Source organism: Tyto alba, unplaced genomic scaffold (genome assembly GCF_018691265.1).
Source record: "Tyto alba isolate M040663 unplaced genomic scaffold, T.alba_DEE_v4.0 Super-Scaffold_28, whole genome shotgun sequence".
Classification (NCBI taxonomy): domain Eukaryota; kingdom Metazoa; phylum Chordata; class Aves; order Strigiformes; family Tytonidae; genus Tyto; species Tyto alba.
The window spans coordinates 10,207,176-10,234,327 of NW_024881302.1; the positions used below are offsets into that span (position 1 = coordinate 10,207,176).

Here is a 27,152-nt window from a genome sequence, read left to right on the forward strand (position 1 = left end):
CTCAGCGCTTGGCAAAGGCAAGTCTCAGAGCAACTGTGACTGATCCTGGAGAGAAGTTGATCCTTGCCTTGGGGAAAGCAGATGCACTTACTTCATTATAATAGTTTACAGGAAGAAAGTCTTATTTTCCCCCAGAAGTACAGCTTGGAAAAGCCACAGCTCTTTGTGGCTTCCCACGATGTATGTGAAAGGCAGGTCTGGTTTCTGAAGAGCGTGCAGTTAAGTAGTACTTGAGAAAACCAAGCCACGGATGTTGTTGGGTTTTTTGGACTGTTTTCAAACAACGAGCCTTTAAATGTTGGTTAATTCCTTATAAAATGGTGCTGAGCCAAGTCTTGTTCCTCTGGATGGGAAAGCCTCATGCTTCACTAAGGAATGTAAATTGTCAGTTTTTCTTTATATATTCCTTCCATCCCTTTTATTCAAAACTGTAAAAATTTGTATAAATTGGACACATTGTTTGCTCCGCCCTCCAATCAAAAATATTTTTGTAATAAGAAAAATATTAGGTATACAGATTCAGTGCTGTTTTGCTACAAACTTATCTGCCTAAGAAGAATGTACTGAGCGTAAGGGAGACTGGCAGAGGTAGATGTGGAAGCAGAAGTTCTCTAGTGAAATTTGGTCTAGGGGACTAAAGCATCCACAATCACCAGCTCACAGAAAAACATTCCTTTTTTTCCTGCACTGTGCAGTCCCTAAAATCTTTTCTGGGAGCTGTAGTGACACTGCTGGTCTTAGGGGCTGTTTTTCAGCCCCTGAGACCGTACAGGTGTGTTATAATGGAAAAGACAGATTTATGCTATCTAAATGAGTCCTGGGGTGTGCACAGAGCAGGGCTGAGCCCTTGGGCAGAGCAGGGCTCCAAGAGGAGCATCTATTCTCCACCTCCTGTATTCCCTCACTCCAGCAGGCACCCAACACTGAGGCTACTGGGGAAAAAAATTAAGAAAATGTCATTCTTCTCTGGGGAACTTTATTTTGACTATGCCCATAAATGGAAAGATTTTGAGTCAAAGTTATTTCCGCAGGGAACCAAAGAGTTCAGGGTGCTTGTTTATCTCCTTGTCGCTAAGAAAACCAAATTGCCTTTTAAAAGTAGACCTTGTGCCTTATGCAAACAGGCAGGGAGTGATGCAGCAGGCGGGGAATGAGACTGAAAAATGAGTGATCTCAAAATTATTTCTCCATCTGCTACAAGGTTTGGGGAAGCTCCCAGGTCTCTGCTTTGCCGCATGAAGTCCCGGAGGTGCAGCACCCTCCTGCCAGGAGATGTTTGCTACGGCCCATGGTGTTCCTACCACCCCTGCAGCCCTCTGCGGCCCCAGCCTTGCACAATGAGCGCTCACTGACGTAAGTTGCAGACAGTGTGTGATCAGCAATGAGCTGTCCCTTTCTCCTCCTGGGGCACTGCAGCACTAGCACCCCTCTTCTCAAGCCCGTGCCAGACACAAACGTCTCTCTTTCACCCTCCTCACTACCCCGTTAAGAATCTACTGCAGAGAAATGGGGTTTCCTCCCTTGTCATTTAGTGACTGCAGCCAACAATCAGGCTGGGAACCGTTGGTGCTTTCATGCAAATATTTTTAGGGCCAAAACCTCTAATAGAACCTGGGGTAGCACAATGGCAATCTCGTGAGGAGCTGATCAATTGAATTTAAGAATTCCTTGGAAAACCAGTCATTTATTTCTCATTAGACGTGATTTTTATGCCAGACTCTCCTGTCAGACCCAATATAATGTACCTATCTTGGGGGCAAATGGGGTGGTAGGGGATACACCTCCTGGTGCAAAGGGCAAAAGGAAGGAGCCACGGGAGAGTGGCTGCTGTTTCCCTTGCCAGCTGCACCCTGCTAACAGTAGCCATTCTGTGCCAGTGAGAGAAAAACCCAAAATCGCTCCATGTGCTGGGCAACCTAACTGGATATTCAATATTTATGTAACAAGCTGCAGCGAGTAGAAGTAGAAGGGCTGTTTTATAACACTCTGAGCAAATGAGAATGGATGGACTCCCGGCATGTTGCAAGCTGCAGGTCAGCCAGTGCCTGGCAGTGAGGAGGGCTGGCGTGGGCATCTGTTGGGTTTACACCCGTGAGTTCTCACATTGAAAGTCTTGATAAAGCTCCTGGTGTGTTAGTAGAGGAACGAGGCTCAAAGTGTAAGAACAGGAGGAAGAATGGGACAATCCTGCACAAACATCATTGCCTAAACCCACACATCATCCTTCAGCTTCCTCATACGTAATGTTTGTTTGCTACTCATTCATTTATGGCCAGCTAAATGAATGCAGACGCCTCCAGGGACAGCAGTGAAAATGCGGTACTGTACGTGGAGTACAGGAGGGAAATACTACATGGGCTTGCATTTGCAAAATGTTTTTAAACTGCAGATTTGTTGCCATATAAATGCAACATTGAAAATCATTAGGAATTAAACAGCAGCAGGAAGTTGTGGACATGACATACAATCGGCCTGGGATGGCAGAACCCTTCATATTTATCCACTGAGCCGTATCTTAAAATTTAGATCAAAATTAAACAGAGCTGACTCTGAGAAAAGCACACGACTCTATAAGTGATTACCCATGCGATTCAGTGGCTGGTGCTGAACGCCTGTTTCTTAAACCCCAGGTGGGAAGTCTTACCACACAAGATAACGCCACTGACTGGCGTCAGTAAAGCTCTGCACGTGCATGAACATCTGCAAATTCTGTGCTTATAACCCAGCCAAGCTTATAATTCTAAAGGATGGGCCATTAATATTAGATGAAAGCTCAGATAATAAAAATGGCTTTCATAGTGAAGACCATTTTGTTACCTCCCAAGAAACACCAAGATGCAACATGCTACACTTCATTTCTTCTGGCCATTGGTCTTCCTTCAGGTAGATGTTTTATAAAAGCCAAAGTATGGATCCAAGAGCCTGACTTCACTCAGCAGAGTACCCTCTCAGTTAGAGAGTAGAGATTTTTCCCCTCTGATTAGGGGGGAAAGGTCAGGGAATGGCCACACCACTTTCCACCTAATTCACCGCAATTCTTTATGATGCTGTAGAGAAGGGGAGATGGGGATGGCAGGGTGCATGAACCAGGAGACGGTAGCTTTCATGGTGCTCTTTGGCTGCTCCATGGGTCAGACAGTGGATGTCTGAGCCCTTCTACATGAGGAAAGGTCAGGAAGCTGCCCTGCAACAGAGCCATGTGCAACAACTCTCTCATCGGTCAGCCCTGTTCAGACAGCAGAGGCAGATTTGCTGACAGTTTTTCTCATGTGACAGAAAGGTCACCCAAAGGACCGTCCCTGTTCCAGAGAAATGAGTGCAAAGGTGTGCACTGTATCTTCTCACTGGCATCAGGATTGTGCTTTCTGGGCCAGCAGCAGCTCTGAGCCCAAGTGCCCCTGCCTACAGCTATGTGCCACCTTCCACCTCAGTGCTGAGCCACTAAAGAGGGCTTTGACATTCCTCTTTCTAGTTAATGTTGCCTAATTTATTATTCAAATTGGAGGAGAGTGAGGTAAGACAAAAAGCACTTACCAAAACATCTATATCACCTTATACTGGACATCAAACCCACCTTACTTTCGAACAGGATACCCAGACCATGGCACATTGAAATACTGAGACCGAATGCCTACAGTCATTAATTCTTAATTTTTTCTGGAGTGCAGTAGTGAAATACAGCAGAACACATACTTCAGCACAGTAAACTGGTGCAAGGCTCTAATGTCTAGCAAAGAAGCCCTGTTTCTTTTCTCCAAAAGCAGGTCTCAGTGCAGGTCCTTCCCTTCCCTTTTCATACGTGTACATGCACGTGTCCCCAGCACCCTCCAGCTCTGTCCCACACTCTTGGTGCGTGCTCCCTGCCCTGCCCCACTGCAGCAGACTGCAGGCACTCAAGCCCCAAGAAATGCACAGAGCACACAGTAGCATTTAACACTTTGCAGTTGTCGATTAATCATTCAGGGCCTTAATAATATTTCATTCTGAATAGTACCATACAGCAAGTGCAGGTGCAATAACTGGTGATGTATCAACCCTGAGGAAGAAGAAAAGCCCCTTCTTTGGAAATTTTTGTGCGTGGACAGATGTGGGGCTGTGTGGTTAGATGTATTTCATGACCCTTGCCATGTAGTGATGGATGGGTGACAAACACCTCCAAAAAGATGGAATAGAAAGTGTTAGAGCATGAAAGAGCGTTACATGAGATGTCCTTTAATGCGAAGCAGAACCAAAACAATTCTGTAATTTTCACAGTGACTCGCCACGGGCTCAGGGGCGAGGTACGTCCATGTAAAAGGTGAGCTGGGGGTATCTGGTGTGGCTAAGTACAGCGAAGCATGAGTGAGCCCAGGAGCTGCAGGTGGTGGGACAGCCCCGAGCCGCGGCCACGCCAGCCGCAGCAGCCCGAGGCGCGCCTGCGCTCCGTACCAGGTGTGCAACGCAGCACGGTGCTTTAAGGCACAAGGTCCCAGCAGACCAAGGAGGGTTTTTATGGAGCTGAACCCTGACAGTTGGTGCACCAGTCCTGGGGGCCGACATTAGGAGTGCAGCTTGGGGTCCCCAGCTAGCAAAGAGAGGTGTGCACCCTGCAGAAATGTTTGTCAGCATTGCTCTCCTGATGCAGCAGCTGATTTCCCAGTTATGTTTGGAGATGACAGTGCTGTCACTCAACTGTGCTAATTTACAGTAGTTAAAAAGTCATATAGTAAGCAAAACTCCCAAGCTCCTGATGAAACCTGTCTCGGGGGAGTTTTCTCATCAGAGTATTGACTGGTGTTTTGGTAAAAGGCATGAGTTACAACCCAGGACTCCAGGTAATTCCAGCCCCAACTTTGCTGAAATCCAGAAGAAAATGGGATTCTTTGGTACTACATATCACTGAGATATTATTCTGGGCTGAGGTTTTTGTCCCAACACAATCAGAAATGTCACATGGAGAATTTTATGCCATTCAAAGTCATTCAGCTAACAGCACCTGCATGAGAGGGGGCCTAAACCCTCACCCACCAAAGGCTGAGCTCATGTACCCCACATCACTTCCTCCCACTGAGCCCCCAGAGAAAAAAAATCAGGAATTAGAGGAAAAACAACACAAAACAAAAATCCCCCAGACTTACAGACTTTGTGCTGCTTTTAGCATGCACTAGAGATGGTTTTATTTGCTTTTAAGCAATTGTGTCTCATATTTCCCCCTCCCTTCCTTATTTTTAGACACTCTAAAAAAGACCTTCAAGGCTTGGTCTGCAGCCCTCCGTTGGCCCCATGCTGATGCTAGCCCCCTGCATGGACATGATCACCTCCATGGCACTGTGGTTCTTCCAGCACGTCAGAAAAAAAAAATCCTTTAACCATACCCGCAATGTAACTCATCTTAATTAGTCCTGCTGCTAACTGTGGGAGGAGAACCCCTTGCAAAGCGGGGAATGAATCATTTGCAAATGAATATTAAACTCGTTTGGAAATGGAACCAAAAGAACTGAGTTAGCGAGACTCTCCTCCCCTTGAGAGCCAGAGCTGCTTTTGGGCGGCAGCAGAAATCCCCTTATCCCACCCAGCGTGTGCTGCAGGCGTTTAGTGCGTGCGGCATCGGCATGGCTACACGCAGCCCTGCTGCTGCATAACCACATGTGGATTTAGATGTGTTGCGAAGGCTGTCACTTTATGGACTCTCTTAGCAACAAATTGCAGAGGTGAGCTGAGATGAAGTGCTCCAAGTCTTCCACCCCACTTCCCAGAGGCCGTGCTCCCCACCTCTCCTCTCAGGAGGAATAAATCTCACCCATCTTTCCCTTGGCTGTGCCAGTGTCAGACTGATCCAAACCACTTGTTCATCCCCATCCAGACCCAGCGAGATCAAGGTGGGACCCTGTGTGCTCCAGGCTGTGCGGGACGGCCGTGCTGCCGTCCCCCTGCCAGGCGTTCTGCAGAGCACTGGGGCTGCCCAGGGCGGTTTTTGCAGTAATCGGTGGTTTTCTGCAGGGACTGCTAGCTAATGCACAGGTTTCTGTGGAGCCACACCAGAAAACGTGGCTGAACTTGTCAGAAGACACAAACTATACTATGGACCTGGAAAAGGGCCACGCTCAGCTTTTCTTTTCACAACAATTTAGGGGTTATTTCAGTGTTTTTAAAGAGATAGTATTTTTTTGTTGTTGATTCAGCTTAATGCATCAAAAATCCTAAAAGAACTACAGTGAGAAAAGGAAGTTGAGGGCGGTCAGCAATCGAGCCAAAACATTAGGCAAATACAGAAAGAAAAGCAGCCTCCCTGTGTGAGAGCAACAGTATTTGGGGGTTAATGACACTTTTTGGTCCAGATTGGCATAGAGAAAAGGACATTCTTAAGACTTAAGAATATTGCTGTAACGTGAACTGTAGTTTGTAGCCAGCTCTTGTTTTGAAGTTATTTATTTACCATGACTAATTCAGACTTTCGCCTCACACGTGGCATTGCCTGGGCTCTCTGGGCACCAGGACACGAGGCGCTTGGCGCCCAGGAAGGAAACGCCACCGGTTCCCACCGGCAGTGCCAGCCTTGCTCCGGACCCTGAAAATGAGTATCATTAACACCGAGTTTCTAAAATGCATTTCACATCTATGCACAGATGTGTGCCAAAATTAAAGTGTGGATGCAGAATCAAATTGCTGCCTTGCTATTTCTCATCTTGCCCTATTTTTTTTTTATAATTAATCAGCCTGGAGACACTAAGGAGCCAAGTGTTGTGGCAGCGAAGAGGTGATTCGGGAAGGACCAGTGGGCTGCAAATCTCCTGGCAGCAGGACCAACTCCACTCTGCAGCCACCCCTGTTTTAAGGGTAAATATGCTGGTAAGTGTGTTCAACCTACCACTGCTTCTCCTTTTCTGTGCCTGGGGAGCAGGGTGAGGCAGGCAGCACTTCAAACAAACACAGGTGGTTTAAGGTTCCACCCCACCCAAATCTCCTCTGTGGTTTGAAGAGAGTGTGTCCCGCTGCCCCTTTCCCTGCACAGGCAGCCTCTCGGCTGTTAGTAAGGGGGGGGGCGGTTGGGGGATTCTGGGTTCAGTTATGGCGATGCCACTTTCAAATTCCTTCAGTTCTGTGTGACGCACATCGGGCACAAGCTGAGCTGCACCAGGCAGAGAGCTGGGCTAAAAATAAACCCAGAGCATCGCTGCTGTGTTAGTCCCCCATTGATATTTCCTGGTTTGTTTTATAATATCTTCAAGGCCAGTCAAATGCGGGGTGGGGGGAGAAGGAATATTTTGCTTTCGAGGCTGGCTCAGGAGCCAACTGGTACAAATCAGTGTCATTTCACTGAATTGGTACACAGCGTTACGTTCACTTTGGTACTGATTCACACACGTGCTAAGGCATACTAAATAAAAAAAAAAAGTTTGTGCTAGTTCTTAATGCATTCTTTTATTGCTACTGGCTTAATTTATGTTAATTAATTAAATGAATGAACAAATTAATTCAGCACTTACCTACCCACGTAAAAGAAAGGGACCTTGGTGCAACGCGGACTCAGCAAGTAGCCGAGTGCTGGCACCCTGAAAGAGAGACTGGGGGAACGGGGGGGGGTGGTCCGGTGGACCCCAGGTTAAGGGCTTGTCAGCTTTATGGAGAGAAGGAATAAACCAGTGAAAAGCTTCCAAACAGGAAATTTTGGGAGGAAAGTGCATGCTTTTAGATACCTTCAGACATTGCTTTAATCATCTGGAAGGTGTAAGGTCTCTGCCGTACAGGTCGGGGGTAGGGGTGCTGCCCTCCCCACGGCTGGGGCTGGCTGCCCCACGCACAAGCAGTGCGCGCCACAAGGAGCACTGCGGGCCGGGGTCCTGCCGCCCTCCTGCAAAACCAGCCGCCTGCCCGGCGAGCGGGGCCCTCATCCTGGCTTTCGTATGTTACCCTGTGCAAAGCTGTCTGAGGGAGGAGCATTTTGGAGCAAGCTTTTAGACGGGCAGCCGGGAGAAGACGTGGCGGTTGCGTTGGGTGGCAGCAAACTCCTTGGGGTCTGCCCGGCGGCAGCGCCCACGGTGTGCCCGGCTCCCCTCGAGCGTGTGGGCAAACCCCATCGCCCTCCGTGCCGGGCACAGCCCAGGCCGGGGTGGGCCCCTGCGCTGCCGCTGCCTGGGGACACCCGCCTGCCCCCGGGCCCCCCAGCTTGGCAGGTCCCGCTATGGCCAGGCTACTGGAAATTAGCTCACATCACTTTTTCTTTTTTCCTGGAGGCAAAAAGTAATTTATTCCTCTGAAGGCCAGGGCTGAAGTCTTGTGCTAATGAATGCAAACCATCAGTGAGCAGTAATGGAAAATCGGGGGTGACGTGGCAGGCAGTGGCTTGCTTTCAACGCACAAAAAGAGCCCTTTTAAATTTAAATTTAGCGAGGAATTAAAAGCACATATAGGCAGACTCTATTAGAAAGTGAAATATTTGATCTTGGCTATTAATCTGTTATAAGAATACTTTCATTTCCTTGCCATATGTATCCAGTGATAGGCTTTCATAAATGAGATCACATTAAAATGTACTTTATGTTTCTAGTCAAATCTCTTTTATTATTATGCAATCCTAGTTAGGAAAAAAAAAAAACAATTACAGAAGCAGACTAGGAGGAGTAAATTATTTTAACTCATACAAGTGAAATACTGCTCCTACTGAAGGCTATACATTGTGCAATGCTAAAATGCCTTGGGAAGAGGTTCCTGCATCGCAGCTGTGCTATCACCTCTAGGATAACTTATAGGTGGTGGAAATACAAATAGAGCCTAGGAGTGGCACATGTAGCAAGGGGCTGCAATGTTGCAAGCCTTGACAACATCCAGACACACAAGGACTGAATACAACCTGGCTATACCGCTTTTGTTAATTACTGTTGACCTTTTCAGAGCTGTCTAGGAGGCTCTGAACTGTCTCTTACAGTGGCTGGGAGAGGCGCATAAACCCAAAGGCCTGCTTGGGCCCCCAACAGACTGACCCAGTGTCCAGGATATGAAGTTAAAAAACAACAACAAAAAAAAAAACAAACCAAAAAACATACACCACAAAAAACCTCCCAACAACACCCCCTGCAAAAAAAAAAAAAAAAACAAAAATCAACCCAACCCAACACAAAGCAAAACCTGTTTGAAACATTTTTTCAGCAGCCGGCGGTGGAGCAGGTTCAGCGGGGCTGCCCTCCTGCCGCTCTGTCACCTCTGCCCGCACAGCTCTTCTCCTGGCTGCTGCGGCTGTCAAAGATAAAAAGGATAGGCTGGTAGACTTGGGGCAGCCCCAAACCAGCCCAGAGACCTGGGAAGGGCTGCGGTGGCTGTGCAGGCGGTTTTGAGGCAATGATGTCAATCAGAGGTGCTTGGAAAGGTGCTGACACCTTCACAGAGCATCGGGCGGTGCTGGCGAGGGGAGCGAGGGTGCCAGCCCCGGCCCCGTCCGGGGAGGGACCAGAGGTGGGACACGGGCAGCCAGCCTGGGAGGGCTTAGATGAAAGAGTGTTTGCGCTGTGTTTTAGCCTAGGCTGGTCTGGCTTCAGGCAGGGCATCGGCTCAGCTAACCTCCCCAGAGTCCCAGAAACCAGAATTATTCTGCAGTTCTGATTTTACATATAGGTACATACAGACCTACATGTGTACGTTTACATATATGTATAGTCATATATATGCATTACATTTGGCCTGAAGTCAAATCTGTGTTTTATAATGGGTCTATAACTAATGTGAGCTGCCGCTACTGGACCTCTGCACTGCTGGTGGACGGGAGCTTTGTGCGAGCCCGGGAGCCTCCGCTCCGCCGGTGCTGCCCCGCTCTGCCCGCGGCTGCCCTGCCCGGGCTGCCGGGGCCTCGGCAGGGCTCGGGTCGGGCTGCGCCCGCGGCAGCGCAGCCGGGTGGGCAGCTGGAGGCTTGGGAGAACTGTGTGGCGTGTTTGGGTAGAGGGCTTACTTCAGAGGTGAAGGGACCGCTGGCAGCCTGAAACCAGCACGGAAGAACATGACAGATACTTTATGATGAGAAGGAGACAGTGGTTTACATCTTGTAACATACACTGGCAAATTAGGCACAAATGTCTGCTTTATACCTTAAATACCGGGGCACCCAAACCCATGTCATATTCCTGCTGCATTTCAAACATCTTTTCATTTCCATTCAGGCAGACGGACAGAAGACCCAGCAGGGCCCACAGCATCCTCTCGTACACATTGCTGCTGCAGAAAGCTTCACGTCTGGGCTCACAAATGCTGTGGAGCCAAACGCTTCCCCAGGAGTGGGTAGTTGCTGGTGCTCAGCAAACATGTGCATTCACATTCTGCTTTAGCTGAAGCTGAAAAGTCCAGTCTGGTCTTTTCTAGAAGTTCACAAGTAGAGGCTGGATCAGGCTTAAAGCTGCCAAATGCAGCATATTTTTGTATTGTGTTAATACTATTAATAAATTAACCTGAAACAACTCCTTGCCAGTGAAACTAGGATCCTGGCATGACACTGATGGAGAGCTGCCCAGAACAAACCAGTGTCCGAACTTGGTCTCCCCGATGTCCCCCAACTCCAGGCTCGGGCCTTCCTCAGCTGGGTGGGCTCAGCAGTCGGTGTCCCAGCTGTGCCCTATTTCACAGCCCTGCAAGCAAGGGCTTCCAGCCAAGGGCACCCAGGTGAGAGAATAAACCATGCTGAGGTGCTGATTGCGCACTAGAATAGCCAAGATCATCTTTCATAAAAGAATGAAAAATTGCTGTCCGTGTCTGGTTTTTAACTATTGCAGAACCTCATGAATTTCCTGCTTTTTAAGCATTATTAACCAGCAGAGATTTACAGCTGTTTGCATTTGTGAAGCCTCAGATTACTAACATTTTCTGCTTTTAGAAAATAGGCTACAGATTCTTTAGTAACGAATGAAGAAATGTCAAATATCTGGGCACTGAAATGAAATCCCTATTGTCAAGGCAATTAAATACCTCATTCCTGTTGCACTTGGTTTACTGTGCCTTCCTATTGGCAAACTGCTCTGCAGTAAGTTTTGTGTCATTACCGTGAATTAACTATGTTCTACACTCTATAAATATTTATTATGATCAAGACATATTAGGCATGGCAGATGCAAAAATCTGATGACGCTATCTCAAGCAGCAATACAGTCTTTCAAGCCAGCATGAGACTGTAGACTGCTCAGACCATTCCATGATGCATTGAGATTTTTGTGTGGAGCCTCAAAGAGCGTGCAGAGTCTAGCTGAAGTTCACAAAGAAAACAAAGCACTTGAGCACCTGGTAGCTTGATGCTTTTTTTTTTTTTTTTTCCTTTTCTTTAAAGTAGAGGCCAATGACACATTTGGAGATAATTAAAACAAAGGCTGAGCTTTTTTTAATATGCCATGAGTATTAGCAGCTGGATGAGGAAGAAGCCAGCAAAAAAGCAGCATACTCTTACACCATCTATAAATAAAACCAGGCTTCAAAACTGAGAGAGCAGTCTTTCTTTTTTTTTTTTTTTTTAAATTCCCTTTTTCCCCTCCACAGAAAATCTTTTCTTTGTGCCAGGACTAAAATATTAGCACCGTGTTCCCTCCTCTGTTTAAACAGACCTCATTGCATCTAAGTGCCAAAAGAGTGGAATTCCTGAACAGCAGGTGAAAAGAAAACACAAGATCAAAAGCAGCTCTGGCTGCCAAGAGAACCTGCAGCACTGCTTGGGGGTGCATGAAAAAGTCACGCAGACTCCTGGTGGTGTCAAAGACTTTTGGAAGGTCATCAAGGAGGTTTTTTTTCAAGCATCCCACTTCAAAAAGCAGCACTAGGAGACAAACCTGCAATACATCATGAGGATGGTGCTAAAGATACCGATCACCCACTTGTAGGAGAATTTAACTGTTTTTCCCCATCGCATCTATGGAAGCAGCTCTAAGAAATCAGTGCTCAGAGTGGAGCCTGTGGGTAAGAAAATAGATGTAAGCGCTCATGCTGGAGGAACGTTAGGCAATGGCTGGTTTGGGTCCATAGCCCACTGGGAGCACTATTGAAGAAATGTGTCTTTTTCAGCTCATCCTTCCAGTGAAGGCGAAGGGCCTATGTTTTGCTGTCCTTGTAAACAGCCAGCTCTAACATTAGTTCCTATCGCCAAGCAACAAAGTTCTTTTAAATAAAGACATACCTTAGTAGGGTTGAAAATAATCTGAGATGCACATCTATTCCTAAAGACAGCCTTTTTTTTTTTTTTTTTTTAATTTTAAAATTCTGCATCTGAAAACACAGTATGACAGAAAGCATTTATATACAACTGCAGTGTTTTTGGTATAATACAGTATTTAATACATCCATTTATTTTTCTGCAAAAAAATTTGCTTTGTCAGACAAAAAAACCAAATTCCCATTAACAAAGAATACAGCTAAGGCACATTGTTTTCTGCTAAATGAAAGACAAAAGGGTGAAAAAACGGGTAGTGCAATAATTGCTGAAAGTCACATTCTACTACAAGAAAAGCATTCTGACTTTGAACTTTGATTACCAGTCAATTTAAGACATTTCAATATCTCATAAAATACTCCTTTAAATAAATAGCAAAATATCTACATCTTTCAGTGTGTTCCATTTGAATTTCCAATTTTTTTTTAAACTTTGCTGTATATACATGGTTTTATTTTTTCTTATTCAATAGCTTACAAAATATTTCTGTACAATTTTATGCATATTATGATCTATAACAAAATAGTTATTTCTTAAAACTATATTACCACCAGTCTTTGAAAATGACAGAACAGGAATAACTTATTACGGACTATGTTAGGCAATACAAAAATCCAATCAAAACAAAACAAAAATGACAAAGTCAGAAAAATCATTTCATTAACTTGAATTAATTACTTTTTGTTCACAAATCTTGTTTTCTATGTAAACCCTTTTCAGTTGCCTTTGGGTTGTATCCTCATCTGAATACCAAAACAGGATAGGATGTGGGATTCCTAAAAGCACTGCAGCCTGCCGGGAATATTGGTGCTACTGAAACATGAGAGTTCTCACGGAGAAAAGTATTAAAGAAACCCAACAGATATGAGCCTTAGCAGAAGTCCTTGGTTTCTGCTGACTTTGACAACCTTTGGATGAAGCTCCAAAAGCCAGATTTTTGGAAATGCATTTATGACTTAGATGATAGAACCAGACTCCTCTATCTTCTAAGTGTACTGTCAGATTCCCAACAGTCGTTCAAAATCTAGCCTCATGTGGTGACATTCTTCAGATTTTAAGACCATACCACTAAGAGGATATATATTCTCCCAGCTACCAGTACAAATCAGAAAGGAGTGCTACTATGTCATATCAAAATGAGTGAAATTACTCAGAATTTGTCTTGTGCAGCTGAGAGCAGTTTGTCTGTTACAGTCTGAAGATAAATTAAAGGTTATTAAGTTTGTAGTTTGTAGGTAATTAAATCAACCTTCCTTATCTACAGTGAGTTGCAAAAGACAGGGCTCATAATTTCCTAAGGTTTATATGAATGTCTAAGCCTTCCTTTTGCCCAAAGGGAAGGTCATTTTCTTCCCTTAAAGACTGCATTTGTAAGCAATTGCTATTGTATTTGTGAAGTGTAAGCTGACAGCAACACAACTGAGCTGTAATAGAAATCTCAAGGTGCCTTCTATTCATTCCACAACAAACAGAAAAAGTGAGCAAGACACAGACAACACCAAATTTCCTAACACAGTTTAAGGCCACATTTAGAAAGGATGAAAGTAAGGCTTTCTTTAAGGGGCAACACACTGGATGCCACAATGGGAACAGACACCAAGCGATCCAAAGCTGATAAGGATTTACCCAAGGAAAATCTGAAACAACATCCTAATTTTGGCCAGCAGGTCTGTGCCTTCTTTTGGAGGTACGCAGGAAAATAAAATGAAATGCCATAGACATCCTCCTCCAGAATATTCCCAGCAAACTGAAGGTCCTCCCCTAGCAAGAGATTGCTTTCTTCTCAGTCAAGGGTGTTAATTACAACGGAACCAAAGACAAGTCAAGTCAGTACAATATACAAATGCAGCGCAATGAACCGCGCCTAGAATTGTCACTCTGTTATCAGAGGCACCTGTACAGTATCTTGCTGTTTATTTGGCAAGGTTACAAGTAATACTTCTAGATTTTAACAAAGTAGAAAGAGAATTTGCATAGATTGTACATTCAGTTCAAGGAGATTTCTGGTACCTTTTTTTGTTGTTATCAGGTAAACGTGTTTGCAGACACAGTGAGGTAGCAGCTGTGGTAGCACCCATGAGCAAAAGAAGGTAACCAAGGCAGAAGCAAAGAGCAGAGAGTGATCTACACACTACTGCTAGCGAAAAGGAACAAAACCAACGCGGTACCTGCAGAGGGTTAATCGCTGCCAACACCACACTTCACTGGAGACAGCCTAATGCTACTTCGGTCCTGGGTAACATGGGCTGCAAGATCTTGTTGCCTCAATTTTAAATGCTCTCAGCCTGATTCTTCTTTCCCTTACTGTGATGGTAGTGGTGAAGGTTTTCAAAGGCCAGTCTCTTCTACTCTACACATTCAAAGGGAGCTGCAAATCAGAGCATTTGCTCCCTCCTGAAGAGTCTACAGAAAAAAAGGTATTTCCCTACAAATTCGTCCTTGCTGCCCTTAACCCTAATTCACCCAAATTGTTTTGCTGTGCCTGGCTGCAACAGCAACTGCCCTCAGCAGGGGCTCTGCCGCAGGTATTCCTGCTCTCAGGAACTCCTGCTGGGCCCCTAACCCGGCAGCGTCCTGTCCCCTCCAACACTACATCCCTCCTGCCCTCTCTGGAGCTGTCTTGGCAGAAGCCTGAGGGTTTGGTCTGGCAAGACTTTTTTATGTGACGTTTTCAATTGTCATGTAATACGGGTTTAATGTAATGTCCTGTGAGCCCCTAAGACTATCTTGGAGGCCGTGAGTGGCTGAACCAAAAGTACATATGGATCATTATCTTTTCACAACCAAACTGAAGCAAAGGCCAGTGGGAAACGCTGCTAGCCACTTTCTACCAGGTTGGTCTTACTCTGTTGCTGAAATAACCAAACCTACTATTACATATATTAAATACCCATGCCTAAAAATCAGGAAAAGATAATTGCTATCACTTTTACCAGCTCTTTCATGTCTGTTACTACTGGGCTGACTGAAGGCTGCTCTGAAAAGTAAACTTTTCTGATTTGCAGCTGGGGTTTTTGAAGAAGCCTAAGGGATCTGGCTCACACAAGTACAAAACTTCCTGCTTAATGGAAAGAGGTGGAGTTAGCCAAGGTTTCCTGTGGCCAACCCCTGAAGCTTTGGGATCTGGGAAGACAACGAGGAGGGTGTGATAGCCAGCGGCAAGCTGGCAGTTCTCTGACAGCTGGGATGAAAGAGAACTAGAGAAATCAACAGAAAGTTGGTCCTCATTGTCTGGCCACAATAACAATCTGGATCTTGTTTTCTTTTTATCTGGGAAGTCAAAGCTGAGATCTTACGGTATCAGCATTTCTCAGCTTTGCTCTGCAGAAGGTGCCCAGCTTGTTCAAATTTTTGTTGCAGCACAATTGTGTCAAACTTTTGTAAAGTTTCAACATCTTCTTTACCCATCATCTCTCTCTTTGGTCAGGTTTAGAGTATCCCAGTTCTGATTCACTGACTTCACTACGCTGCTCACTATAATTGTAGCTAAGAGTGATGAAGACTTCATTAGTATTGCAATTAGTGCTGTAGCAGACGGACAAAAGGTGAATACATAGTAGTTGGTCCTTTATGAAAGGTGCTGCAGGATCATTGTTAATATGCTGTTAAAAAACTGTACGGGCATTGTGCACTGAAGCCAATACCTAGGGAAGTCAATTTGTAACACACGAATGCACACTCCTTTATCTCTAGGCTTAGCAATAATGAAGGCTTAACAACAGAGATACAGACTGACTTTCTTGTAGAGCACTTGCTATCATGAAGGAACTGTTAAAACTCTCTGCTGAGAGCACAAAAAATGAAGACATAATTCCAATTCTAAAAAAACCTTGAATATCAGAAAATGAAAATACAAATATTACTACTCAATGTCCAAATGTCATCAAAGAAAGAATTGGACAAATTTGAACATAAACTGTCTTTTGAGCTATTTCTATTAGCCTCAGGGTTTAACATTACCATATAAACAGGTTTGCATAATGCTAAGACTGACTTTGGACATAATTCATTAAATCACATATGTAGATGTTCTGCATTTTGCCACATTCCCTTTCTGTGTAATACTGATTGATCACAGAAGTGTTACTTGGATATCGTGCAGCATGGGCAGGGAATTTAAATGAGCGAAGCACCACACACGGAGGACAAATGTGTGCATATGGAAATACACCCCTCTCCACAGAAAGGGATTTTGATCAAAACTGGCTTTCAGCTGGAGTCCTATTCAGCAAGGACTAGCCAGTGTGATTGGAAAATAACACTTGCACATTCAAATGAAGATGCATAACTTGCTTGTTTTGTACGAACTATGTGTCCCTGCTCTGAATTCTCCTTTTCACCAAATGTAAGATCTGTGAAGTTATTCTCTTCTAACAATACATAATATTCATCACAGGCTCCAAGTGCCTGCCATTTCAGAGCCAGAAAAGCCACTAAGCAGGACGTTGGCCTTAGCAGTGCTTGCACAGCATCAGCTTGAAGCAAGCTCTGATCTCTGATGCAAAGAGTCTTGCTTTCCATGGTTTTTCTTCTTAACTACAGGAACTTGTAACTCAGACAGTGTCCCACATGTAACTTATGTCTCTGTGCCTCCATATTAGGAGCTATAGTAAGGTTGTTGTTTAGGTCCAAAACTTGACACTGCCCCCAGATGTTCCAAACACGGCAGCTCGTCCTTTGATGACTTCAAACACTGACAGTATTTACTTATGGCATACTGTCACACCTTTTATTTATGATGGACTTGCCGTTGAAGTCCTTACTCAGCAGTACTCTCTGTGGAAGTTTTGCCTGACAAAGAACTGCAGGATCAGCCTCTTCAGTTTTATTTCATAATTTTTAATAGCAGCACTGGGATTACCAGCTTGCTACAAAACTTATTTCTGTAGATGCTTTTTGTCTTTCAGAAAATAAACTAATATAAATTTTGTTCCGAGATATTTCAAACCTAGTATATAATGTAAATAGATATATCAGCAACCATTTGTTTTCTTTCCATTTTTTGTACTAAAACAGAATAATTTGCATCTTACAATTTAAATGATAAAAGTGGCAGATTTTCTTCTAACCACAAAAGATGGGATCGTTGCCACTTTCTGCTTGGTCCAGTTAATAATTAAAACTTATCAACAAAGCACTTAAAAACATTCCTGCTTAAGAATAAAAAAAGTATCAAATTTAAAAATCAAGTTATCTGTATGTGTGTGTGTGGGCGCACCCTTAAACGTATGATTACGTGCAAGACGGACTGAAATTTTGCGACTACCCCAGTACTCTTATTGAGAACAATCACTGACTAGGATTGTTAACAAATTTCACTGGGTGCCCTAAATATGATGTTCTTCATTTAACCTGCAGGGCTTGAGCTGTGCAGTTGCCATTGCATCAGTACGACTGAAGCCCTGAATTTCACAGTGAGGATTGGAGGTCCCCAGAAAATTTGAACTTCAGGAAGGAATGTTAGATTAAAAACAAGCACTGTTAAAAAAACTCCTACTGAATAAGTAATAACACTGTGTTTCTATTATATAAACCTGTTGGCAACCCTGGTTTTAAACACGCTTGCTTCTAGAGCCGGTTGAAAGGCTGGAACACTGTTTTGACTGAAATACTTCAACCAGCTCTTCTTTGCTACAAGCTTTCCTAAAACTATGGCTCTCGTGACTGACAAAATCAAGACAAAAAAAGAAAGGGAGGTGTGAGGGGAGGAAAGCCTTTTCTTAATAAAGGCAGCTTCAGTTAGTAAGATAACATAATCTTTCAGCTGCAAAAGCAGCACCTACTAATTAGTCATTGACTAAAACATAAATAATAAATACCTAAATTGTTCCTTCTATGCATCCATTTTTGTGCCAGATAAACATTTCAATGCTCTGCCTTAATGCCAGCACAGCTGACACTGCAATTTCAAGTCCAAAGCAAACTGCAAGTAGCTTTAAACCAACACTATGGAGAGAGATACTACAAGCCACTGGGATCTGTGTGTTACCGTCATCTTGCAACTGTTGTTTAAAAGGGAATTCAACCTTTCTGTGAGATGTGATTATGGAATGATTTAAGGGCCTATTTCCCTCCTGATGCAGACACTTAACTCTCACCAGCAGAAAGCGAGCCATACACACAGAAGGGTAAACAGATACCTTACTTTACTCCATCAACAGGATTTTTTTCCTAATTAACCCAACAGCTTTTAATAGCCTTTTGGGTTATATTGTTAACGAGAGATTACCACAGCAACAACAACAAAGTGCATGTTTTATACTAATGTAAAAAGCTTTAGTTGGAGATGAATTTTCATATAAAACCTATATTTTAAAAAGTTCTTGGAATGTAAATGAGTCTTTTTCCTGATGTAGAAAATGCAGCTTAAAATGATGCAAAACATGCCTATTTAAAACAGGATGCAGCCCGCTATAAATTCTGAAGACAGGCAAGAATAGTTTGTTGACAGAATAAAGTAAAAGCACTGAGAAACAAGGCATTGCTCTCCTCCACATTCAGCTCGTGGCGTCGGTCAGGAACCCATGTCCTGCACAGCCTTCCAGATGCCCTGCACAAGCCTAGAAGGACCCTTCTTCATGAAGAGCTGGCAGATCTGAGATCAAGGGAGGGAATTAGTGTTAAGACTTACTAGCCACTACTCAAAGTAGGCAAGAAAAGTGTTGTTGCAGATTTACATCCCAATTTTTACCATTTTACTTGTTCCACACAACTCCACTGCCTGAGAAAAAAACTCAGTGCAGCTCATGAGCAAAATCGGCAGAGGGTGTGAGCAGATACATCACAACCCACCCCCAACCTACACATACACACTTGCTGTACTGGAATTCTGCAAAAAAGCTTAGGTACTGGTGGGCTTAGAAAAAAACCTGCAGATTTGAAAGGGCCAAAATCCAAAATGCCTCTTTGTTCTTTAAATTAATACTCTTAGTACCCAGATCCTGAACCTGACTGCATGAGACATAAAAGACTAATATAGCAAAACACTGGTTCCATTTAGGGTTTATCATGAAATTAGTTTAAAAAAATCTCAGAATAGTCTGAAAGTTTTGGCTTTTGTTTGTTTTCTTTAACTAGGATTACAGACATTAGCCAAGTCCAGAATTACTTTGTGTTATTTAAAAAAAAAAAAAAAAAAAAGACTGAGAATGTACCATAATTATTTCATGTTCTGTGAGGTAATGTGGCCATACAGGCTCTAGCCTGCAGTAACCAACCTTCCCAGGAAGTGTAAGTAAAAGGGAATTTTGCTGTGATTTATTCATGGTAGCAAAATAATGAAAGCCTATGAAACAGCAGAGGTACAGACAAATTTATTTTTAAAAAACACTTTTAGCAGCTGCTCCTTCACTGCCCTCTCCATGGCTTGCTGCTACCGTTTTGAAACCCGCAGAGGTGGGGGGTGCAGCGGTGTGCGGTACAGCCAAGAGGCTGCGGGATGACCAAGCTGCTCCCGACAGAGCTGAAGGGGAGGGCAGCACCAAAAGCTTTGTCAGAACTTTGTTTTGGTTTTTTTGTTTGTTTGTTTGTTTTTTTTTTTTTTTTTTTCTTTTTAATTCATTAGGTTGCAATAAGTAACAAAAAAGTATAATGTTCCCTTAGGCTTCTGAAATCTGGTTTGAGATTCACATATGAGCAAGGTTAAATTCCCTTTTAAAAACCTATGCCGGAGGAGAGCGTACCGGATGCTACCTCAAGCGACCGTCGGGTTTGACGGGGCCCAGCTCAGATTTGGGGTCCGGGCTCAGGGAGCTCCAGGCTGTCTGAGCGCAGCCCTGCATGACTGGGCAGGCGGTGGGGCCGGTGCTGCAGATGTCCACGGCCGACCAGATGCCGCCGACCAGAGAGTCCACCCAGGCTTCCAGCCGGGTGCCCACAAGCCCCGCATTCCTCTTGGCCTGGTCCACGCGGGCGGCACTGATGGGGATATTCAGGACAGGGTTCAAGCCCTGGAAGCTCTGCTCCATGTATGCATTCTTTGGAGGCCCGCTGTGATACTTCATGGCTTCCTCTGGAAATGCAGAAATAAACTCGTAAGTTGGTGCATTAAAAAAACACAAAACAAACCTTCAGGATCTCAGGGTAGAGCAAACAAAAGGGCAGAAGTCAGTGGTGTGCTACAGTCCATTTCTCCAGCGTTGAGGACACACCGCATCCCGTGGATGACCGGCTGTGCTCAGCACTTCAGCTCCTCGTGCTCACCACTGCAAGCTCCACTCACCGTGATGCTAAGCCTGCAAGCGCTGCGTTGGCAGGGTGAAGCACTGAGCCTGAAAGCAGTGTCATCCTTATCATCATCACATACAACCGGCATCCCCAGAGCTGCAGAACAGCCAAGACTGACACAGAGCTGTTCCACACAGCACAACAGAAAGGCAGGCCCAGCTGCAAGGGTGTCCCAGATATGAGCTCCTGTCTGTACCTGGAGCCTGATCAACATGCAGCTCCTTCTCAGGAGAAACTAAGCTAATTTTGCCTCTTTCACTGCAGAAATAGTCTGGGAGATAAGCCCCGTGCAGCTGAAGTTACCCCTGTGGACACCCAGGGAAGGCTGTGCCTCAAAATTAGGGAACAGTTCAAGGACACTTGGTGTGTGAAGGCTGGCGACCCTCTTAAGACTTTCAAGTGCTATCACTGCTTTGTCTAGGAGGAAAAGCCAAAATCTCAGCCTTTATTTTTTTTCTAAACTGACGAACTTTGTCCTGCTGTGGAAAAGTCACAACATTTGTTAGCTCAATCTGCCTCCAAAAACCAGGTGGTGCCATTCCTGGCACTAAAAGGACGACACCATGGCTTTGGACAGATCGGACCCATAAAAAAATGTGTAGCCCCAGCATCAGTCCCGTAAGTGCTCCAGTCTCACTGTGAAAGTATTCTCTAATGACAATTACATTTCAAGCTCTTGTGCCGAATAATGTATCACAACCATTTCCTAATGACGCTTTCCTTTGCACTGTGGTTGCTTTCCTTACAGTAACTCTTCTAACCTCAGCAAAATGAAGTATACTGCCCCAAATCTGTAATATTGCAGTAAAAATCACCATCAGATTGTGATAATGCCTTCAAAGGCCTTGAATTGGACACTGTGGGTCAGACTGCCCTTGTCTAAGGCTGACTGGCTTCTTAAGGTCTGCGAGTGCACCAAGCTGCTGCTCATAACATCAGAATGGGGCCCTCCAAAAATGTTCACTGAGTGTCTCTTGGGAGTAAATTTTCAACCATTTCTTTCTGTTCTCAGCTGACTTCCCTAGCATCCTCACTCCGGCAACCCAGAGGATATGTTTAGCTCTGCCAACATACACACTGTCTAGAACACAAAATGGGCCCATTCAGGGCGCTCCAGGCTAGGAAAGCCACCGCACTCAGATAGCATTTAGAGGCCAGGAATTACATATTCACGGCTACAATTCCTTCCACATGTCCTTGCTGCTTGCACTGCAGTCTGACACTGAGTCCTTTCTTCCATGCAGAGGACAGTATCTCAGGCTCTGGCAATAAATCAGTACATTTATTTAGAGGGAAAAGGGACATTTAATTGGAGCTTTGCTGTTACATTTGCAAATTCTTTAATGTCAAATACTGTGCAAGTCCATTACTTCAATTCCCCAGTTAAATTAGTTCGGCACATCTCCATCACCATTATACATCACTTAACTGTTTCTGCATTAATCTAAACCCCTCTTTTTGTTTTAAATAGTAGATATCCACAATACCCTCTAGTCAAAATGAGTTTATTCCATGCACATGTGTCAGAAGCGTGCTCTGCCAGAGCACTGCAGTTTAAGAAACAGAACAAGTACACATGATTAAATTTCTTCCTTTGGAAGCAATTATATATGGAAGACTGTTTGTCAACATATTAATTACATAGGAACATTCTAAGTAAAAATCCCAAAACAAGTAAGAGCCGGCATTACTAGCAGGATCATCTGATAGAAACAGGCAATTCAGGGAGCTTGTTGAATCAAAGCCTGTTGGGCATGTGTTTACGACATGGAACAAGAGAGATCTTTCTTCAGACAAATAACAGGATGAAATGGAACTTGCTCTTCTCTCTGGCTCAGCCTCGGATTTGCCCAGGCAAATTAGGTTGATTAGGACTGGAAGGAATGAAACCTACAGAAACTGTAGGACCCAGTGCCTGGCAATGCAGCAGATGATCATAATTTTCTCTGAATCTGTGAGCCTTGCTGCTTAAGATCAGTAGGCTGCTTTTTCTAAAATAAAGGTGATAACCTCAGCATCTTCAACACTTAAATTACTCCACTCTGCTACTGCTGTAACTGTGTTGGACACCCTGTGCTTCTCACACCAACACCACACTGCAGTTTTGTTGGGCACCACTAAATGATGGCCATGCTCTGTTCCAGAACTGGCTGTGCTGCAAGGGCATGCTGGCAGGTGCAACAGAAATAGTGTTTCATGGAACTGAAGATAAACTTTTTTGAAAAGCCACACACAAACATCAGCAGATAGGAACAGAAAAGACTGTTAAGGACAGTACCAAAGGGAACAAAACACAACATTTTTCAGTGCATTAAGGGCTACTGCTGCCCACAGTGAAAATGTCCCTCTCTGATGTGAGACGTATGACAAAACCCTGACATGGTACTGGTGGGGGTTGTCTGGCCCCACAGCAGAACGAACAACAGCTGGGCAACAGCAATCAGAGTGCAGAGCTGCTTGTACTAATCAATAGGAAATGCTGAGGATTCTAACCAGAACCTTCTCCCGGACCCTCCAAGTCTTTGTTAAAAGTTCACAGGAGAAAGTAAGGAGGATGGTGCTCACCCAAGCTACGGCAGATGTGGGCTATTCCTCTTCACATAAAAGGAAAACAAAAGAGATAATCATGACTCTAACTTACTGGGCTGGGACAGGGAGGAACCCAAGCCCTGAAATACTGTATAAAAGGAGGCTGGAGCTACTGGGCATGCTTTGAAAGTACTGGCACTTTAGTCCTTGCTCATGAAAAAACAACGAAGAACGTAAGGCTTGCCCCTATGAGATGTGTATTTACACATTTAAATCTGTAGTTAGAGCAACCAATTCAAAATTAGCTGAATTGCAGACATTAAGCCAGATTTTTTTGCCAGCAAACATATCCAAATAGCCATTTGACTTCAGGAGGACATGTATCAATGCAAAATATATTCCATTGACTGTAAATTATAGGTTTAAAAAACTGAGTTATTTTTGTCCCCCATTTTTGTTTGCTCTTCACTCTGGGAGGGCACTTCATTTCTCAACTGACTTTTCCTGGTATAACTTCTTTGGACTGAATACACAGCCTGTAGTCAGCCTCATAAACTGGGATTTCAGCATTTTTGTGTGGGTTTGTTCTTCATTTTGTAGGAAAAGCAAATGAGTTTAGACAGGGAGTGGGCTAAGGAATGAAAAATGTGGTTACCTTGGTACACATTAAGGCGCTAGACCGGTGTTTCTTTAAAACAACACAGAATGTACAGCTTTATTTCTTTACTTGAATTGTGTTGAAACCCTCTGGCAAAGAGGTAATTTTTTATTGACATTTTGTTTGTTTTCTCTTGCAGCAAACAAGACAGTGCTGCATTTGCTCATTGTGAAGCTAATCGACTCCTTGTCAACTGGATCTGAACTAAATTTTGAAGCAAATCCCTGTCTTCAGGGTTTTTCTCGGAATGACGATTCCAGGGCATGTCTACTCTTCTGCAGTCATGCACTTGCCTGCTGCTATTACTGCGTTTATCACAAACGTGTCATGTTACCTCTGGTTAATTTAAAGAAATCACAGCAGTTCTGACACAAGTTGCCACCCACTTTATAATCTTTATAGATGCAATTAGAATTGATTGAGCCACTGCAAACAACCAACGGCAAAACAAAGGTTTCCCAGTATATACTTAATTAAGATGATCTATAAATATGGATTAGGTTAAAAGGCCTTTGAGATGCAGGCATGCATCACAGTATGTCTGCTAACGCTGTCAAGCCTTTGAAAGAGGTGGCTGCAGCTAGAGGGCACAGGCACCAGGGTCTGGCGTTTAAGGTTCCCTGTCCTGTTGCAGGGCAGCAGAGACCAGAAGCCCCGTGTCTGAGGCGCGCGATCAAGCTAGGAGCCAAACATGAAAGGTCTCTCCTTAAGGCAAAGGAGGAGGATGCTCTTCTCCACTGCCCTCCTTTCTTGAAGGAAGAAGGGATTGATTTATGTATGTATGTATTTATTTATTTATTTTCACTCCAGTGTTTAATATCAGCTTGAGGTTTGGGGCTTTTTCTGTCCCAGAAGTGAATCTGCCCACTGGCTCACAGTAACCTACTTAGCTTTAATGAAACAGGTTACTGTACCTTAAATGCATGACAACTCATTATTGTCACTCCAGCTGGGAGATCGCTGTGGGAACTTTGCCATGAATATAAACTCAAATTTAAAAAATGAAATTGCTTTGGCATTTTCTCTGCCCTTCTCAGTGTCCCTGGGAGATGTGTGTGATCACAGTTGGCATGACTGCTTCATGTGGACTTCGCAGAGCACAGAAGGGTGGGAAAGCGGGATGATGGGGATGGAGAGCCAACCTCTACTGAATTAGCTGTTTTCTTGGGAACTGAAATCTACTTGGTAGCTTGGATTATAGCCTGTGAACTGCTGGCTAAATGCTCTGAATTATACCTGTTATTTGGCTCTGCCTCTCCAGTCCCTATGCAGGGGACCTCGACATCTGGCATCGAGTCTTTGAACTGTGCTTAAATTCAGGTTGCCTAAAGCAGACAGCAAGAAACCCTCATTCCTCTTTATTATCTCTGCTAGTGATCTTCTACTGATCTTCTCCCTGTTTTGTCTCCTCCATGTTAGATTCCTTCTCTGTCTTGGCACAATTTAGTCCTAGGGCATCCTGCTAGTCCTTGGCAGCCCTCCCATGTCCATACAATAAGCACAGAGTACTTGGCTTTAACACACTCGGCCATATGGTGAGAAACTCAAAATCGCCATTTAGGAGAGTAAAACAGAATCTGGCTGCACAGGATGTAGCAGGAAGCAGACACTGGTGGAGCAAGTGAACCTGATTTCTCCAAATGATTTATCTCACAAATTCACTTAGTTTTCCTTTTCTTTTCTTTTTTTCCTTTCTCCAACCAGGCAAACACGTGAAAGTACTCTCAAGCCAAAGGATCCGCTGAAGGCAGAGCTGATCAGTGACACAATTCAAACTAGAGAAAATAGACACAGATTTGGATGCCTGGAGGGAGAAGAGGAGCAAGAAAGGATAAAAAACATTAAATTCTAGACTTTCCACTGAAATACCTTTGGGAGCCTTGTTTACAGCGGCAATACCCCAAATCTCCCAGCATACTCCATAATTCCATGTAAGATCTGATCTCTTATAATAGAGGTTTTGAAAAGGTCAACGAATCTGCGTTCTTAACACAATTTATATTGTGTCAGTTACACACATCTGCACACAACAGCAAAGAAAACACCTGCTCTTGATTTCCCTTTATGGTTTTACTTGCATGCATAGACTTTAGGCCAAAATTAATAAATAAATGGGAATAGAAAAATGAATAAACTAGCTGCATATGCTGTTTTTTTAAACTGCTAAACAAAACAACTTTGCTGGTGGCTGTCCCATGATGATTTTTTAAATTTTGAATTATAATAATGAATTTTGAGAGTCAGAATACAGGAATGAACATGTTTTGCTTCGGTTATTCAACAGAGGAGCAAGTGGCTCCCTTCATGATGCTGGGAAACCAAAAGCAACTTTTCCTTGTTGTGCTCTGTGCTGAAGTGATGTGTAGATAAGTAATGACTTACAAAATACAGTGATTGTTGTCATGTCCGTGGTCTTGAGATACTAGACTTTAGTGGCTGCTGTGCTGCTGCCAGATTTGTGCAAATGCTTTTTAGAATGACATAAACAAATTACACACAACAGCATGGACAGACTTTTATGTATGTAACTACGTGGAATCCAGTTTCTACATCTGGAATGTATGAAATGGGGGGGGGCAAATCATTATCAAGAAAATGACACCTGAAGTGGTATGAAATGTATCAGTCAATCAAAAACCTTCTGGATGGAATAGCAATTTATTTTCCAGTGTAATCTTTCTGACAAGAGCTATAGGTTTATTTTTTTTTTCCTCCTCTTTTTTCTGAGGGAGGAGGGATGAGGGGGAGGGTGGGGGTGAGTGAGGATGGTTGTGAGAACAAAATTTTAAAGAAATTCCTAATAAAACATACCCCCCTTCTTCTGCTGACAACTCCTGCCTAAATCTGATGTATGTTTTATTTTCAGTGTTAAGACAAGACAATGATACCATTCCTTCACTTTATAAGATTTTTGGCAGCTTTCGCATTGTTTACAACAGTAACAGAAAGTGTTCTTTTAGCAGTTCCAATTCTTCTGTCATACTCTCACAATGCCTTTATTTGGCAGAGAAAAATATATTTAAATAATAAAGTGGTGACAAGCTGACAAAAGCTAGAAATCAAAGCTAAATGACAACTGCCTGCACAGAGCACAACAGTGTCACTGAGACAGAAAGCCTTAAAAAACCCAAACAACAGGAATTTGCACTGTAAATACAATTCTAACTACAGTGGATTGTCACTATCTGCCCCTGTAATTAATTTTCTTCTTTACCTTCATGCCTCAGACATCTGGAGAATATACATCACATCATCAGTAGCAAATCACTCCTGAGGCTTTCTTCCTAGATAATATTGTTCTCAAGATTTGTATTTAATTCCTATAGGAGATTCTAGTTACCATATGAATGAATGGGGCTTTTTAACAAAATATATGAGCCAGATCTTCTCCCAGTGTATCAATGGGCAATATGGAGTAACACCATAATTTCAGTGGAATTATTCCAGATTCAGAGTTTGGACCAAAGGGAGTTTTGTCTTTACACCTTAAAGTGTGGGCTCATGGTTGAAGTCTGAGACACACTTAACTGCCCACTGGGCACTCATGTTATAAGGAAAAGCAGCAAGGTTGCTGGCTATGTGCCACAT

General features: G+C 43.8%; 1 protein-coding gene and 1 long non-coding RNA gene across 5 annotated transcripts in view; one reads left to right on the forward strand and one right to left on the reverse strand.

Annotated features, from left to right (window-relative positions):
* Nucleotides 1-1,220: 1,220 nt before the first annotated feature.
* On the forward strand, nucleotides 1,221-12,793 carry LOC116959344. Of its 2 annotated transcripts, XR_004405784.2 has the most exons (3): nucleotides 1,221-1,353; nucleotides 6,696-6,828; nucleotides 10,128-12,793. It is a non-coding gene; the product is annotated as an uncharacterized LOC116959344 (long non-coding RNA). The 2 variants fall into 2 exon arrangements; XR_004405783.2 differs by lacking the exon at nucleotides 1,221-1,353 and having other exon boundaries at nucleotides 6,307-6,828.
* Nucleotides 12,253-27,152, reverse strand: part of XYLT1 (xylosyltransferase 1) — a 207,004-nt gene continuing 192,104 nt past the window's right edge. For 2 of the 3 annotated variants that reach the window (XM_042798417.1, XM_042798415.1), the window contains one exon: nucleotides 19,450-20,162. In XM_042798417.1, the coding sequence (XP_042654351.1) occupies nucleotides 19,840-20,162 (323 nt within the window). In that variant the 3' untranslated portion in view covers nucleotides 19,450-19,839. Of the gene's footprint in view, nucleotides 18,747-19,449; nucleotides 20,163-27,152 lie in introns of those variants that run through there. The other variant, XM_042798416.1, reaches the window with a different exon arrangement.